At 34.3% G+C, this 17,459-nt stretch overlaps 1 protein-coding gene across 2 annotated transcripts in view; it reads right to left on the minus strand.

Moving 5' to 3' along the window:
• The window catches only part of MSRA (methionine sulfoxide reductase A), a 527,887-nt gene that overhangs the window by 173,787 nt on the left and 336,641 nt on the right, over positions 1-17,459 (minus strand). For both annotated transcript variants that reach the window (XM_051975735.1, XM_051975734.1), the window contains one exon: positions 5,454-5,558. In XM_051975735.1, coding sequence (XP_051831695.1) covers positions 5,454-5,558 — 105 coding nt within the window. The remainder of the gene's footprint in view (positions 1-5,453; positions 5,559-17,459) is intronic.

The following is a 17,459-nucleotide window of genomic DNA, read 5'->3' on the forward strand; positions in this document are numbered from 1 at the left end:
GGGAAGAAAAACAAAAATGCAAACAGTTTACACTCATTTCCCAGTGTTCCTTCTCTGTGTGTAGCTGCTTCTGTCCATCATTGATCAATTGGTACTGAGTTAGATCTTCTCTTTGTCAAAGAAATCCACTTTCATCAGAATACATCCTCATACAGTATTGTTGTTGAAGTGTATAATGATCTCCAGGTTCTGCTCATTTCACTCAGCATCAGTTCATGTAAGTCTTTCCAACCCTCTCTGTATTCATCCTGCTGGTCATTTCTTACAGAACACTAATATTCCATAACATTCATATACCACAATTTACCCAACCATTCTCCAATTGATGGGCATCCATTCATTTTCCAGTTTCTAATCACCACAAAAAGATCCACAAACATTTTAGCACATACAGGTCCCTTTCCCTTCTTTAGTATTTCTTTGGAATATAAACCCAGTAGTAACTGCTCTGTTTCTTAGCCAATACCAAATGGTTTTGATGACTGCTACTTTATAATATAGTTTTAGATCTGGCACAGCTAGGTCACCTTCACTGGCATTTTTTTTTTTCATTAATTCCCTTGAAATTCTTGACCTTTTGTTCTTCTACATGAACTTTGTTATTATTTTTTCTAGACTTGTAAAATAATTTCTTGGGAGTTTGATAGGTATGGAACTAAATAAGTAGATTAATTTAGGTAGTATTATCATATGATAAGCACTTGATATTTTTCCAATTGATTAGATCTGACTTTATTTGTATAGAAAGTGTTTTGTAGTTGTGTTCATATAGTTCCTGACTTTGCCTTGGCAGATAGACTCCCAAATATTTTATATTATCAACAGTTATTTTAAATGGAATTTCTCTTTGTATCTCTTGCTGCTGGACTTTGTTGGCAATACATAAAAATGCTGATGATTTATATGGATTTATTTTGTATCCTGCAATTCTGATAAAGTTGTGAATTATTTCTGGTTGTTTTTTAGTTGACTTTCTAGGGCTCTCTTAAGTATACCATCATCTCATCTTCAAAGAGTGATAATTTGGTTTCCTATTCTTTATTTTTTCCTACTCTTATTTCTTTCATCTTTTTTTTTTCTCTTATTGCCAAAGCTAACATTTCTAATATGATATTGAATAGTAATGGTGATAGTGGGCAACCTTGTTTCACCCCTGATCTTATTGGGAATGGTTCTAGTTTGTCCCCATTACACATGATGCTTGCTGATGATTTTAGATAAATGTTAATGATCATTTCAAGGAAAAGTCCATTTATTCCTATACTCTCTAGTGTTTTTAATAGGAATGGGCATTGGTTTTATCAAATGCTTTTTTGGTATCTATTGAGATAATCATGTAATTTTTGTTAGTTTGGTTATTGATATAGTCAAACATGCTAATAGTCTTCCTAATATTGAACCAGCCCTACATTCCTGGTATAAATCCTACTTGCTCATATTGTATTAGCCCAGGGATGATTTTCTGTAATCTCTTTACTAATATTTTATTTAAGATTTTTGCATCAATATTCATTAGGGAAATTGGTCCACAATTTTATTTCTTTATTTTCACCCTCCCTGGTTTAGGTATCAGCACCATATCTGTGTCATAAAAGGAATTTGGCAAGAGTTCTTCTTTCCCTGTTTTTTTTCAAATAGTTTTATAAGTATTGGAATTAATTGTTCTTTAAATGTTTGGTAGAATTCATATGTAAATCCATTTGGCTCTGGGGATTTTTTCTTAGGGAGTTGATTAATAACTTGTTCTATTTCTTTTTCTAAAATGGGACTATTTAAATAATTTATTTCCTCTTCTATTAGTCTGGGCAATCTATATTTTTGTAGGTATTCCTCCATTTCATTTAGATTATCAAATTTATTGACATATAGTTGAGCAAAAAAACTCCCAATTATTGCTCTAATTTCCTCTTCATTGGTGGAAAATTCTCCCTTTTCATTTTTGGGACTAACAATTTGATTTTCTTCTTTGCTTTTTCTAATCAAATTAACTAAAGGTTTATCTATTTTGTTAGTTTTTTCATAAAACCAACTCTTAGTTTTATTTATTAATTCAATAGTTTTCTTACTTTCAATTTGATTAATCTCCCCTTTTACTTTCAGGATTTCAAATTCAGTATTTAATTGGGGAGTTTTAATTTGTTCTTTTTCTAGCTTTTTTTAATTACAAGCCCAATTCACTGATCTTCTCTTTTTCTATTTTATGCAAGTAAACATCTAGAGATATAAAATTTTCCCTAAAAACCACTTTGGCTGCATCTCACAAATTTTGGTATGTTGTTTCATTATTGTCATTTTTTTGGATGAAATTATTGATTATGTCTATGATTTGTTGTTTAACCCATTCATTCTTTTTTAAAAATAGCTTTTTATTTATAAGAGATATGCATGGGTAATTTTTCAGCATTGACAATTGCAAAACCTTTGGTTCCAACCTTTTTCCTCCTTCTCCCCACCCCTTCCCACAGATGGCAAGTTGATCAATACATGTTAAATATGTTAAAGTATAAGTTAAATACAATATATGTATACATGTCCAAACAGTTATTTTGCTGTACAAAAAGAATCAAACTTTAAAATAGTGTACAATTAGCCCGTGAAGGAAATCAAAAATGCAGGAGGACAAAAATAAAGGGATTGGGAATTCTATGTAGTGGTTCAAAGTCATCTCCCAGAGTTCTTTCACTGTCACCCATTCATTCTGTAGGATTAGAATATTTAGTTTCCAATTAATTTTTGGTCTATAATCCTCTGGCCTTTTATTACATGTAATTTTTATTGTATCATGATCTGAAAAAATGCATTTACTATGTCTGCCTTTCTGCATTTGATTTTGAGGTCCTTATACCCTAATATATGGTCAATTTTTGTATAGGTTCCATGAACCGCTGAGAAAAAAAAGTGTACTCCTTTCTGACCCCATTCAATTTTCTTCAAAATATCTATCATATCTAACTTTTCTGAAATTCTATTTACCTCCTTAACTTCTTTCTTATTTATTTTGTGGTTTGATTTATCTAGTTCTGAGAGATCAAGGTTGAGATCCCCCCCACTAATATTGTTTTGCTGTCTATTTCTTCTTGCAGCTTTCTTAACTTCCTTAGGAATTTGGATGCTGATGTATTCAGGCCATAATTCCTCCTTACCATGTTTTCCCTTCTCCCTGTCCTTCCCCCAACCTTCCCAGAAGAATGTGAGCTCCTTGAGGACAGAGACCATTGGCTTTTTGTCCTTGTAGCTGGAGCACCTTGCGGAGGACCTGGCCCATTGGGTTTGTTAGCTCCAACTGGATGTCTTCAAATGCGATTTTGACAGCATAGTTATTTACACAAAACTCAGGATTCTTTGGGAGCTGTACTTCGTTACCTATGTTATGAATGGGGAGACGAAAGGAATCCTTAGTTCCTAATTTTATGGACAATCCTGCCTTGTTACCACGTCCTTTGTTTTTAAACATCTTAAAAACACACTTCTTACAAATCACTTATAATAAACAGAAAACCAATGTAAAAATAAAAAGGAATTTGGATGCTATACCACTTGATACATATACGTTTAGTATTACTATTACTTCATTATCTATGGTACTCTCCCCTTTGGCAAAATATAGCTTCTTTCCTTATCTCTTTTAATTAGATCAATTTTTACTTTTGCTTGATCTGAGATCAGAATTGCTACCTCTTTAAATACTTAAAATGTACCTGTGAACTCATTATTGTAGGTATTCCATCCAACAGTGAAGACTTCAACCTATCTCCTATTTGAGAGGACCTTTCAGTGTTTCGGTTACACCAGCAGATGAGCAACCTGATGCCAGAGAAGAAGCTCCAGGTCTCGCATTAAAAGATCTGGATTCAACTTTTAGCTCTTATTAGATATGTGACTGCATGCAAATTACTTTACTGCTCTGAGTGAGTACTAATTCCTCATTACTAAATGAGTAATGATTAGATAATCTTTAAAGATATTTCACATTGTATATGTTACCTTATCATTTTCCAAGAAACTAGGATTGTGTCCTATCCAGCATTAGAATAAGCTTTTAATGGTGGTAACAGTTCAATAAGGGAGATGAACCATGAAATTATACAAATAATGATAATAATTATTATTATTCCTTTTTTCTTTATTGTTATTGTTGTTACATTGAGATACTGACATAATAGAACACACAAATTTTGAACTTACCCATCCACCTCTACTTGGGAATAAGTTGAAGAAACAACATGATTGAGTTGGCTGGATTTAAAAATGAGTAGTCAAGAAACTTATCCTAATAATCAAAATAGACAAAAGAATTCCTATCTTTCCCAGGAGGGAAAGTACCAGGAGGTACTTTATATCAAAAGATATATTCCCTGATCCATTCTCTGTCTGTCTATCTGTCTCTCTACTCCTTTTTTAAATTAGGGGAAGATTACATGATTAATAAGTGATTCCCATTACCTCCCTTAACTCTTCAAAATATAATATGGGTTTTCAGGGACAGACCACTTCAAACTATCTATCTATCTTTGAGTGTGTGTGTGTGTGTGTGTGTGTGTGTGTGTATACATATATATGTATATATATGTATGTATGTGTATATTATAATGATATCAACCACAAATACCATATGAATAGGACTGTTGTGAAATTGACATTATTAAAGTGATTGCCAAATGGGTAGAGATCAGTGAATAGCACATCTGTTATATAGAAATTTTTAGTTAATAGATTTTCATATATGAAAACACCACATTAGCAAAGCAGTATTGGCATGGCCTTTAGGCCAGAACAAAAAAGTCTTGTGTATTGAGTGTTATAATGGTATTCACTCACATGGGTGTCTGCTTTTATGCACATAACAGTATAGAAAAAAATTATGATTGCCATTGTTTGCACAGATATAAATTCATTTCTCTATGTAATCTCTTCCTCGGAGGATGCTTGAATGATAAACATCATGGGTTCCACTATAGTTGTCCCTGAGAACTATGCTTTATGTTTTTTGTTCAATTATTTTCCTTATGCATACACAAAATCTAACAGCAGTTTTTAAAAGATGAAAAAACCTAAACCAAAGGAAATACAGGAAGCATAAATCAGAACAACTTTGGAATGGCTGAAAAAAGGCACTAATTTCATAGACAAAAGCCTGCATTAAGGAAGCATAATGTAATAATCAAAGGTGAATGGATTTTCTACTGTCTCATGTATTTCTCTGTGGGAATTCTCCCACCACAGACAGCTGTAAATGGAGAGGCAGTGGGGAATGCAGACAGTCTAAGTCTGCTTCCATTCTCTTGTCTCTCCTCTTTTTCCCTCTCTCCTTTTTCCTTGTCAATAAATGTCTGCCATCATATTCTTGAACTCCTGTGTGATTTCAAGGTTCATCTCTTCCATGCAGCTCAAACACTAATTATCCCAGCTGTAATTAGTAAGATAATTAAATACTGGCTCACTCATCACTCTACCTTGTGTCGGGTCATGATTCTCCCAGAAGACCTTGAGCAGATCCTCAAAACTGATGTATTCTGGCTGGTACACAACTCGGACAATTTCTACATGGCCAGTTTTCTCTTGAAAGGAAACAGAAAATGCACATGAAAGTTAGTATTTGTTTTTGAAACCAAGAAATAAGAAAAAGACAGGATGATAATAGGCACAGATGAAAGAAACAATTTCCCCCAAAATGTCTGAAACAGTTTTTGTTGCTGTGTTATTTGGAAACAGAGGTTTTAGTTATTTTTTTTATAAGCAAGAGTTCATATTTACATATACTTGGCTCATTTCAAAGTACTTTCAACTCTGCATTTAGATATGTTTTTAGAATCAGGAAGAACAGGACTCAAATCCTCCCTCAGATGTTTACTTGCTATGTGATCTTAAGCATGTAACGTAATCTCTCTGAACCTCAGTTTCCTTATTTATAAAATGGGCATATCACTAGGGCAAAGCTTTATGAGGCTCAAATGAAACAATAAATGTAAAGCTTTATAAACCTCAAGTATTTTATAAATATGAGTCATTGCAATTATTATTTCCTCACAATAACCCTATGACATAGATAATATAAATATTTTCTGTCCCCTTCTCCTCCTGTTCTTTTTTCTCTCCCTTCTCTGTTGTCTATCTCTTTCACTACTCCCTTTTTAAATTAGGGAAAAGTCACATGATTAATAAATGGCAGAATTTAAATATGAAATAAAATCTTCTGATTCTAAAACCAGTGACTTTTCCATGACATCACTTGTTCTTTTCTGAGATTTCAAGTGGAAGACTGTGAAATTATAGTGACCTTATTATGTTCTATCAAAAATAAACAAAACAAATACACAAACACACAAAATCAAAAAAAAAAAAAATTCCCAAGTCAAAACCTGATTTCCAACCAAACAACAGAATTGTAAGTGAACCTTTAAAAGAGTTCTTGAAACAAAGAAAAACAAAAAACCTAACAAACAAAAAAAATTTTTTTTAAATGAATGGAAGTGCTGTGTCCTGAATACTACAAGTTCAGCTGCACTACTAATAGAGATGACATTGAACACGCAGCCTTTAAAAAGCAGGCTTATAGCTCAATCACATTAGATAAATTAGTTAACAGAGGGACATATTTGCTATGTTGTTAACACTGTTGCAAGGGTTGGGTTCAAATACCCATTGGGGCAGTAAGCGTTTTCTTCACCTAATTTGTCTCTGTGGTAAACAACTAGTGTTGCTAATTCCTTTTTTTTTTTTCCTGCAATTGTCATCAGCTGGCCCATTCTCAAAGTCTGTCCCAAGAGGGATACTCCTTGGATCAGAAAGCCAGATGTTTGCTTCAAAGACTTTACGCTTCTGGAATTCACTTTTTCACCATCTTCTTCGGTACAGTGGTTTTATAACCTGGTATGAAACAACTTATACCTGTATCCTCTTGGCTGGTTATGTTGTCTCTATATTTTAAAAGTTCATCTTTCATCTTTTATCTGCCATCAAAGAAGACTTTAAAGATTTTCAGGGATGAAGCATAAGAGAAGCAAGAACATAGATTTAGGATTTTTATGTAGCCAGTTCATTCTTTTTAAAAACTTTATTTATATATTACACTCAGGTAAATTTACATAGAGGACATTTTATGCTTTGAATCTGAATCAGAATTTTTCTTGTGTTTTTTTTTAAATTACATAACAATACAGATATTCAACTTAGCATTTCTAGAACTGTCAAATAAAGGTTAACAACTAGGAACTAGATGACACAGTGGAGAGAGATCTGTCAAGAAGTCCTAAAATCAAATAAAGCCTCAGACCCTTCCTTAGCTATGTGACCCTGAGCTAGTCACTTAACGTTGTTTGCCTGAGTTTCCTCATCTATAAAATGAACTAGAGAAGGAAAAGGCAAACTATTCCAGTATCTTTACCAAGAAAAGCTAAAATGAGATCATGGAGAGGACATGACTGAAATGACTGAACAACAACAACAAGAAAAGGGATAACAATTAAAAACATGAAGATAGAACTGCGGAAAAAAGTATGCTATTTTGTATCATTATGATTTATTCAGAGGTAAATAACAACACATACAAAGGAAATATATGAATAAAACTACAAAACATTCTTTTGAGAAATAAAGATGAGCCTTAATTAGTGAAAAGATGTAATTTGTTCTTGGTTAGACCATGCTAGTGTAATAAAATAACAATACTCCAAAAACATTTATTAAACATGAGTTTTATCATTGTTCTTATTATCAGGTATAATTTATTAAAAGTATGAACCAAGAAATTAAATGCATGTCTAAGAGATTTCCTTCCTTTAAGTGAAAAGGGAATGCCAAAATGACTAAATTAATGAGAAAGTTACCATTTTAATTTTGCTTTTGTTTAGATATTACAGTTGTATCCAGCTCTTCATGACTCCATTTGGAGTGTTTTCAGCAAAGACACTGTAGTAATTTACTTTCTCCAGTTCATTTTATAGATAAGCAACTGAGGTATAAAGGGTTAAATGACTTATACAGGATCATTTGACTATTAAGTCTAAGGTCACACTTATGCTAGGGGAAAATTGCCTTTTTCCTAGGCCCAGCATTCCATGCACTATGGCGCCACCTCGTTGTGCCACTTTGAACTTATATCTTCATTACTATTACCATCATTATAAATATCATCATGGGCAACAAGTAGTGTGTAGTTGTAGGAGGAGCATCGGCTGCCAGTTCATGAACTTTCTGATTTATCTTTCTAGCCACCAGGTTATGTCTTGTCATTTGGGAGGTGCCACTGTTCTGTTGTATAGTTTCTACCATTCCTTTTGGGATATGCACTGCTAACCAAATTCTGATCCCATAAAGTTAATGATACAGTTCTGAATCACCATCATAAACCCTTGGGTTTCCATAAACAAATCCATATGACTCAGCTATTTGTTTGAAATTTCTTTATTGAGATGTTATTAGTTGATTTCATGCAGATGTTACCTATAGAGGGCCTTTGTATTCCTCTTTTGGGGTATTGGCGATTTCACACACTCAACCCAGAGGCAAACCACTGTCAGTTACATTAGACAAATCCAATGGTGCAATTCTGTTATCAGTTCTTATTATTGCTCAGTGAAGGAATGACTACTTGATCCAAAATTATTTCTGTCTGCTTTGGCCTATTTAACATGTGCTCTTAGAATACCTATCAATCGTCTTCATACTTTGGGGTGAGGAAGTTTTAATATTTTAAATACTCCTTAGGATAACAAGCACTATGTTTGCTAATGTTGAAACATGATTTTGGTTTGGAAAAACCATTGTGGTCCATTTTATAATCCTAAAAGTGTACAATTTTAGGACAGTCTTAGAAGTAATACTTGGAATTGATTATTCTTTTTAAAAGCAGTAGTAAATGGAAACTTCATAGTTTCAAGTACAATCTACTTTTTTGTGCTCTGATATATATGTAGAAATGCTAAAAGTTTCTTGTGTTTAAGTTTGAAATAAAACATTTTTAAAAGTCTGATATTGTGTAGGTGTTAATTGCTTTAAATCTGCTCTTCTCATTTGTCATTACCATTATTGTCTATTATCAGTTACTACTAAGTTTGCTCTATAGCATTATTTTTATCACAATCAATGTTTTTTCATAACTGATTATTAAAGTATAGAATGTTCTTTTATAGAAGGATGGAAAATTCATGATTCTCTGCATTATGGACCTCACACCAACATATACCTTATAGTCTGGATCTGGCCATATGTATTAAGGTATCATCAATGCCTAGTGATAGCAGATCCCCTAATTTCATGGGAAGCAAAGGGAAAAAGCAGTCTTTAAAGTGAATTTAGAAAACTTCACACAATAAAGTGACGGCAAATGTTACCTAGAAAATGATATAAATCAGGAGTCTATGGTAACTATAATGCAAAGATTTAGCTATACTATTTAGAAATGTTTTTCCTTTATTGGATATCAAATTAAGCAAATTTATAGGCATAATTAGAGACTGATTTAAAAAAATCTTTGTACAGATAACACATTCAGAAAAGCTTAAGAGCAGCTTAGTCAAAAAATCTTTTATAGCTACTACCCTTAAAATTCAAGATCTCTCTGCATTGATAAACAGTGAAGTGATGCCTCTGTCAAATTCACCTTTATGTTTCTTTACTTTATTTCTCCAAAGCAGAGCAACCTGTATAAAACTACACAGTGCAAATGATCAAAGGGATTAAGGGCCTATGAAAAACTCACAGTAATCCTCACATTTTATAGGAATGAACCAGTGTCCTAGGCTAATCTGATTTCTGAGATCAATCTGCAAACACTGTCTTATGCTTCACTGAGATAAGGACCAGACCTTAAAACTATGATGAGCTTTGATCACACATGCTGTGCAAATGACATGAACTGATGTGATGTGCAAATGTGCTTGTTAAAGAGTCAAAGCAGCATAATATGTGTTTTAGCATGTGTTTGAAAAATGCCCTTAAACGGAAAGATGTTAAAAGAAATGTTGAGTTGCATTTTGGTGGGAATTTTTCTTTTCTCGACAGGCTAACCCTAAATGCTCAGTGGGAAACAAAAACAAGAGGACAGGTTCTGAAAAACCATTTGAGATCTTATAAAATTTTCTAAAAGAAAACATAAGGTTTGTCCATGTGTTAAAACACCAGGGATTCTGGACTAGAATCTACACAGAAGGTAAGTTCCACATGGAACCATGTGCCTTCATAAAGCAAATCAAGGTCAGCTAGCCAACTGACAGCAAGGCATGTTCACAATTTTCTGCACATGAGTAGTCAGGTGCTCAAGTGTACTATATTTAGTCTGGTTGGTTTATGACTGCCATGGTAGCAAATATGTATATCTAGTGATCATGCTAACACTGGGATCATGTTTCACAGTCCAGTTCAGCACTTCTTTCTATTCTAATAGATTAATGTGTTTGTAGGCCCTCACAAACTCCTATTTTATCACTTTCTCTGGCCTGTTTACTGATTAAAGAGGAACAGAGATTCCTCTATTGACACTTTTCCAATTTCCACTCTAATCACCTGCTCAATGAATTACCACTTTTGGAATGACCCTGATGGTCCCTGATAGGTCATGACATTAAAAAGATAAAATAAAAGTATATGTATGTACAAATATACAATAAATCATCATATATTTATGCATGTATATATTTATGTATATACCACACACATATTTATACACACATCTGTGCACATCTTTATCTCTATATATATGCATATATACATACACACTATATATATATATATATATATATATATACACATTTATATGTATCATATGTATAAATATAAAGAGACACACATAAAAGTGAAATCTCTACTAACATTCAACAATGATATTTCCTCCTGGGGCCATAGGATGTGTGTGTGGGTGTATGAGAGAGAGAGAGAGAGAGAGAGAGAGAGAGAGAGAGAGAGAGAGAGAGAAGGAGGGAGGAGGAGATGGAGAGAAGAACGGCCCAATATTTGTAGAAAAGGCTTATCATGAGAAGGTTGGATAATAGGGTTTTTTTGTTTGTTTGTTTTTTACCACATCAACTCATCCAAGGCATTCAATAAGGTGTGGAAAATTAGTGATCTATGTCATTGGAAGGAATGCCCTCACAGATGAAATTCAAAAGTATTTAAGTTCCACTATATTTTCACATTTCATTGAAAGTTCCAAAAAAAAAAAAAAAAGAAAAGAAAAGAAAAAAAAGTTCCAGAGGTCATATCATGAACTTAGCTAAAAGCTATTCTTTCATCACAATATAAAGTCTAAGTCCAGAGCAGCTGGAAAGAACAATGGGCTGGGAGCTATTACTAGAGGAGATACATCCCCCTCTTTGCTCCCCAAGCACTGTTATGGTGCTCAGCAAGTCACCAGTCACTTAACTCTCTGAATCTGAATGAATTTGTACAATGAGGGGTACAGGACCCGATTATTTTCAAGGTCTCTTCTAGTTCAACATTTCTATGATTTGTCATTGCACAAAAAGGTGGTGAACTAGAGAGCTTTTGTAATAGGGAAGACTATAGTATTCTTGCCCGCAATTCCAAATACGGGAGTGTGGCCTACATGAGTGGAGTAAAGAAGTATCTGTCACTTCAAACTAAAATATCTTTGTTTAAGTTTTTAAAGTTTAGTTGTGCCATTTAAGGTTAAATTTTGGAGGTAGGGAAAGGCTTTGAAAATCTTATTTTAAAGTAATAATTATCTACTTAGAAAATTACCATAACTAAAAAAGAAACAAAGAAGGAAAGATTTTTTAAAAGAAAAAGTTTTAATATAAATACGTTTAATTAAAAGTTAAAAGAAAACTGTCTAAAACTAAGACAGGGTAAAACCTGAAGCTAATAATTTTTTAACTTCTTGAGACAAAGAATTTCTGCTTTCCTTTTCTGATTTTATATTTCATTTACATTAATAATTTTATTTTAAAAAATTAAATTTAGTAATTACATATAAAAACAAATATTTTAAAGTTTTAAAACTATTTAATGAAAGTATAAACTCTATTCCTTATAATTTATCATCTAAAATAGGTATATTGATATTAATAAGGTTCTAAAAATAAATATCCTGGTTGTTTCCACTACTAACTTTTCAATATTTTCTTTCATAAATTAAAAATAAATTCTTTACAAAAGGAACATTTGTTTTATGAGGTCAAGGGCACTTTCATTTCTTCTTTGTATCCTCAGCACCTGGCTCAGTGCCTGGCACAGAGAAGACAAACACAATAACAATGTTATATATTATATTTTATTATTAATATTATACCTATATTAAAGAATACATTATTATATAATTAGAGAAATAATAATTAAGTTAATGATTCTGTTGATACGTTCTCAATTTCCATCCTGACCACAGTAGCATTTTTGCAATTGTTGGGTTGTGGGTTTTTTTTTTTAAATTTTGAATAATTCTGTCATAAATATCTTTGTATACATAAATTTACCCCCATTCCTCCTTTTCATAATATCATCAGGGTATAGTTTTACTAGTGAGATGCTTGGGTCAAAAAGTATATTTTTGTAGCTCTAACTGTACATGGCCATATTGCTTTCCAAAAGATTGTACCAATTGAAAGAGGGCTACCCCTGGAGACAGCTAGGTGGGGCAGTGGATAAAGCACCAATCCTGAAGTCAGGAGAACCTGAGTTCAAATTTGACCTCAGACACTTAACACTTCCTAGCTGTGTGATCCAGAGCAAGTCACTTAACCCCAATTGTGAAAGAAAAAAAGGAAGGAAGGAAGGAAGAAAGGAAGGAAGGAAGGAAGGAAGGAAGGAAGGAAGGAAGGAAGGAAGGAAGGAAGGAAGGAAGGAAGGAAGGAAGGAAGGAAGGAAGGAAGGCAGGCTACCTCTGATTATCAGAAGACCTGGATTCAAATTTCACCACCAATATAATCTATATGACCCTAGGTAAAATCACTTATCTTACTTAGACTCATTTTCCTCATACATATGATGAGATGGCTGGATTCAATGGCCTGTAAGGTACCTGCCAGCTGATTCTGTAGTCCTGTGATCCTAATTGAGAGTTCCATTGATAGTGTAATATAAGTGTCAATTTCTTCACAGCACCACCAGTATTGAATTTAATTGTATCATTTTAACTATCTTTGCAGATTTAATGGGAAAAGATGATATATCATAATTGTCTTAATTTATTTTTCTGAGAGAGGATTTGAACAGTTTTTCAGGTCATTATGAACAATGTGATTTGTTCATCTTTTGAGAACTACTTGTTCGTATACTTATGGCTCACTTCATTCTATTAAAAATGTTATAAGTCACAGGTTTACATGGTTATGGAGTCCTAGAGAAAATGAGGAAGCTTTCTGGTTGAGGTAGTTTTGCACTTACCTCTCAATGACACATTCTGGGTTATACTATCAGAGAGAGTCATGACATTTCTTAACTCAAGTAATTGCCTTCATTGAATCCAATGAGCCATACATTTCCATAAGCCTAGTTAAGGGTTATCAATATTAATTTGATCAGCACTATTAGTATCTTCCCTGAATTGCAAGGAGAGAGAATAATATTTGCATCAACTTCTGTCATCTACTGGTCTGAAGCTTTGATTATCGAAGCCTGCTATAAAATATACCTTTACAGTTTTCTCTCAACACAGATAGATAGAAGGGACCCAGAAATCATAGAATCCCATCTTGTTATTTTGTCAGTTAGAAAACTGAGGTCTGGAGAGGTAAGTGACATAGTAACAGCACTTGATTCAAACTCAAGTCTTTTGACTTCAAATCTCATTGTTCTAAGTTAGCATATCTACATCAAGATTCTTCTGAACCTCATCACTTCAATGGGTCCTTGGTGTAACTAGCATAAATGAATTTAAGGCAATAGAAATAGGAAAAATAGGTAAAGGAGACACTTTGACTCTGAAATTGTACTACAATATATAAGGTTGACTGTGAAGACAATGCTGCTTTTTAGTCTTTAAGGGTTTTTGAATGGGTGATTGTGATTAATTAGGCACTTGATATGGTCTTTTCCTCCTATATCTGCACACCCTTATTTTATTTTATGAAGTTTGTTCCATAAGAAACTGTTGATGGAAGAACAGGGAAAATGGAAAAATGAGGCAAGAGTTAAATTAACTTTAACTGTTTGCCGATGGGCTATAAACCCAGGAAGTTTACTTTTTAATAGGTGTGAATATATGCTACCTGACAGTAGTGGTAATGATTATATGGTAGAAAGAATACTAGTTGGGAGACGGAAGAAACCCTGTTTCACATCTTGCCTGTGACACTCAGTGTGTGAATGTGGATAAGTCACTACCTGTCTCTGAGACTATTTTCTCATCCATAAAATGTGTATTATATATATAATATCTAACTCAAGGTTATTGCAAGGATCAAAATAAGTTAATGTATATTATATATACACAATATATATATAATATGCTTTTATATCACACTTTGTAAATCTTAATGTGTTTTATAAATGTGTCAGCTATTACTTATAATTAAAATTAAGCAGTACAAGTTATTGTAAAATTGCTTTTATAGTAGTGTTGATAATACATACTAGAGAGCTAACAAAGGAAAAAGAGAAAAAGAATAATTTAATTGTGTAAAAGCAGTGTTAACTACCTCATTTGGATGTACAACTTACTAATTCATTTTAAGATACAGTCTCTAGGAGCTCACTGTATCTAAAAAGAACTTTTTCATTCTAAAACTGTTTTAATAATTAACAACTATAATAGTATGCAAAAAATAATAATGGGCAAATCCACATACATGAAGATGACATGTCTATTCTGTTATTAGCATGGCATGTGAAATAACTAATTTAAAGCACTTTGTAAACTTTGAAGTATTATATTATTGCTAGCTATTTATTGTTGTTGTTATTGAGACAAGACAATGTGAGGACTCCAGAAAAAAGAATAAGAGTGACTGACTTTATACTACTCTGCCTTATCTGAATTCAATTCATACACAAGTCAAGACATCACCCCATGCTGCCATTGGTCCTCATCGAAAACAAGGACAAATAACTTGTAGTTTGTTATTAACATTAGTGACATCTGTGCTAATCTACTTAAATTTTTTGTGTACAGTTTTATTGCTTTTGTTGATCATTTGTTTCAATCCTGTCTGACTTTTCATGACTCCTTTTGAGGGTTTGTTTGTTTTTTTGGCAAAGATACTGGAGTAGTTTGCTATTTTTTACACTGCTCAATTTACAGATGAGGAAACTAAATGGGGTTCACAGAGCCAGCTTATTCCTTCCCTTTTCACTTTTCCCTTCTCACTTTTCAATGAGGTGGGAGAAGTTTCACCATGGATTGAATATGTCTTAAGATTTTTCACTTAAAGCCAATTCTGAAGGCAGTAATATACCCACTATATTCATCCCCCTCCATTCTTTCTCTCAGATATAATAGGTTTCCTATGCCTCTTCATGAGATGTACTACCCCCACTTTATCCTTTTTCTGGTACAATGTCCTTTCCACATCAGTTTCTAGAACAAGGTATACATGTATTCTTTATACATCTTTATAGCCGAAATATAGTTCCCAAGATTAATCTTTACCTTTTTAGATTTCTCTTGAGTTCTGTACTTGTAGATCAAACTTTTTGTTAAGTTCTGGCTTTTTCATCAGAAATAGATGAAATTCGCTTACTTCGTTGAATGTCCATCTTCTTCCCTGGAAAAAGATGCTCATTCTCGCTGGGTAAGTTATTTTTGGTTGCATACCAAGTTCCTTAGCCTTTCGGAATATCATATTCCAGGCCCTTCGATCCTTTAATGTGGATGCTGCCAGATCCTGGGTGATCCTTATTGTGGCTCCTTGATACTTGAATTGGGTTTTTCTAGCCGCTTGCAATATTTTTTCCTTCGTCTGAGGGTTCTGGCATTTGGCCACTATATTCCTTGGTGTTTTGATTTTAGGATCCCTTTCAGTGGGTGATCGATGAATCCTTTCAATATTTATTTTTTCCTCTGTTCCTATGACTTCTGGGCAGTTCTCTTTGATAATTTCCTGGAAAATAGTGTCCAGGCTCTTTTTTTCATCATTCTTTTCTGGGAGTCCAATGATTCTCAGATTGTCTCTCCTGGATCTGTTTTCCAGGTCTGTTGTCTTCCCCAGAAGGTATTTTACATTCTTTTCCATTGTTTGATTTTTTTGGATTTGCTTGACTGATTCTTCTTGTCTCCTCGAGTCATTCAATTCCAATTGTTCAATTCTGATTTTCAGTGAAGTATTTTCTTCACTCACTTTTTAAAATCTTTTTCTACTTGTCCCATTGAGTTCTTTTGTTCTGTGGAATTTTTTTCCATTTCGCCAATTTTGTTTTTTAGAGAGCTGTTTTCTGTTTCCAGTTCACTAATCCTATTTTTCAAGGATTTTACTTCTTTATCCACTCTCTCTTTAAATGACTTCTCCAGGCTCTTTTGCCAAGCCTCCCATTTTTCTTCTAGCTCCCTTGCGAGAGCCTTTTTAATCACTTCTATGAGGTTCATCTGTGCTGAGGAACAGACGATCTCCTCCTTTGGGGAATCACCTGGGGACTGCCTGTTTTTAGTCTCCTCAGGATTTAGAGTCTGCTCTCTATCTGTATAGAAGCTGTCAAGGGTTAAAGTCCTCTTAAGTTTCTTGCTCATTCTGTCTATTAATCAGAGACAAACTGGCAAAGAAAAAAGAAAAAACTGGAGTCTTTCTTTGGGGGAGGGGCTGGGTGTGTTACCGAGCTTCCTCTACAGATTGCAGGGGGCAGCAGTGAGGCACTAACAGGACTGTGTGCGCCTGAGCCCAGAGCGTGCTGAGACACTGTGGGGGGGAGGGGGGGAGCGGCCAGGTCCTGAGAGACTCCAGCTGTTTGGGGTTGTATTCTTCACCCCCGGTGTTTTTAGCTTCTCTGCTGGGCTGCTGACTTGCTGCCGGAGCAAAGTATCCAGTCCTGCAGCGAAGCTCTCCCCGCAGAGACGGCTGCGATCACTCCCCACCCCCTCTCCAGTCTGCTCCCGTGCTCTCACTGCTGCTGCCCTCAGCCTGCGCCCGATCTAAAACCGCCCCAGCCCTCCAGTAAAGACAGACCTTTCTTGGCGGATCTCAAGGATGGCTTCTCTTGGTAATTATTTGTGGGTTTTTTTCAGTCAAGCATTAATTCAGAGGCTTGTAATGAAATGGATAGTGAGAGAAAGCACAGAGCTTATGCAGCTGTGAGCCTCCTCTCAGCCATCTTAACCGGAAGTCCCGGTTCACAGAGCCAGAACATATAAGAGGCCACATTTGAACTCAGGCCCTTATGACTCTTGCCTATCAATCTATCCAGTGAGCCACCAAGCTGCTATACAAGGATATGCATGTGTTCAAGACATGATTGACAATGGTAATGAATGTACTCTATGGTCATAGAGGAATACATCACTAGATCCAGATAAAAATGATAGCACCAAGTTTTGTTCTGGTTGGGAAGTTACTTGCAAGGAAGGGATTGGGAAAGGC

Source organism: Antechinus flavipes, chromosome 2 (genome assembly GCF_016432865.1).
Source record: "Antechinus flavipes isolate AdamAnt ecotype Samford, QLD, Australia chromosome 2, AdamAnt_v2, whole genome shotgun sequence".
Lineage (NCBI taxonomy): Eukaryota > Metazoa > Chordata > Mammalia > Dasyuromorphia > Dasyuridae > Antechinus > Antechinus flavipes.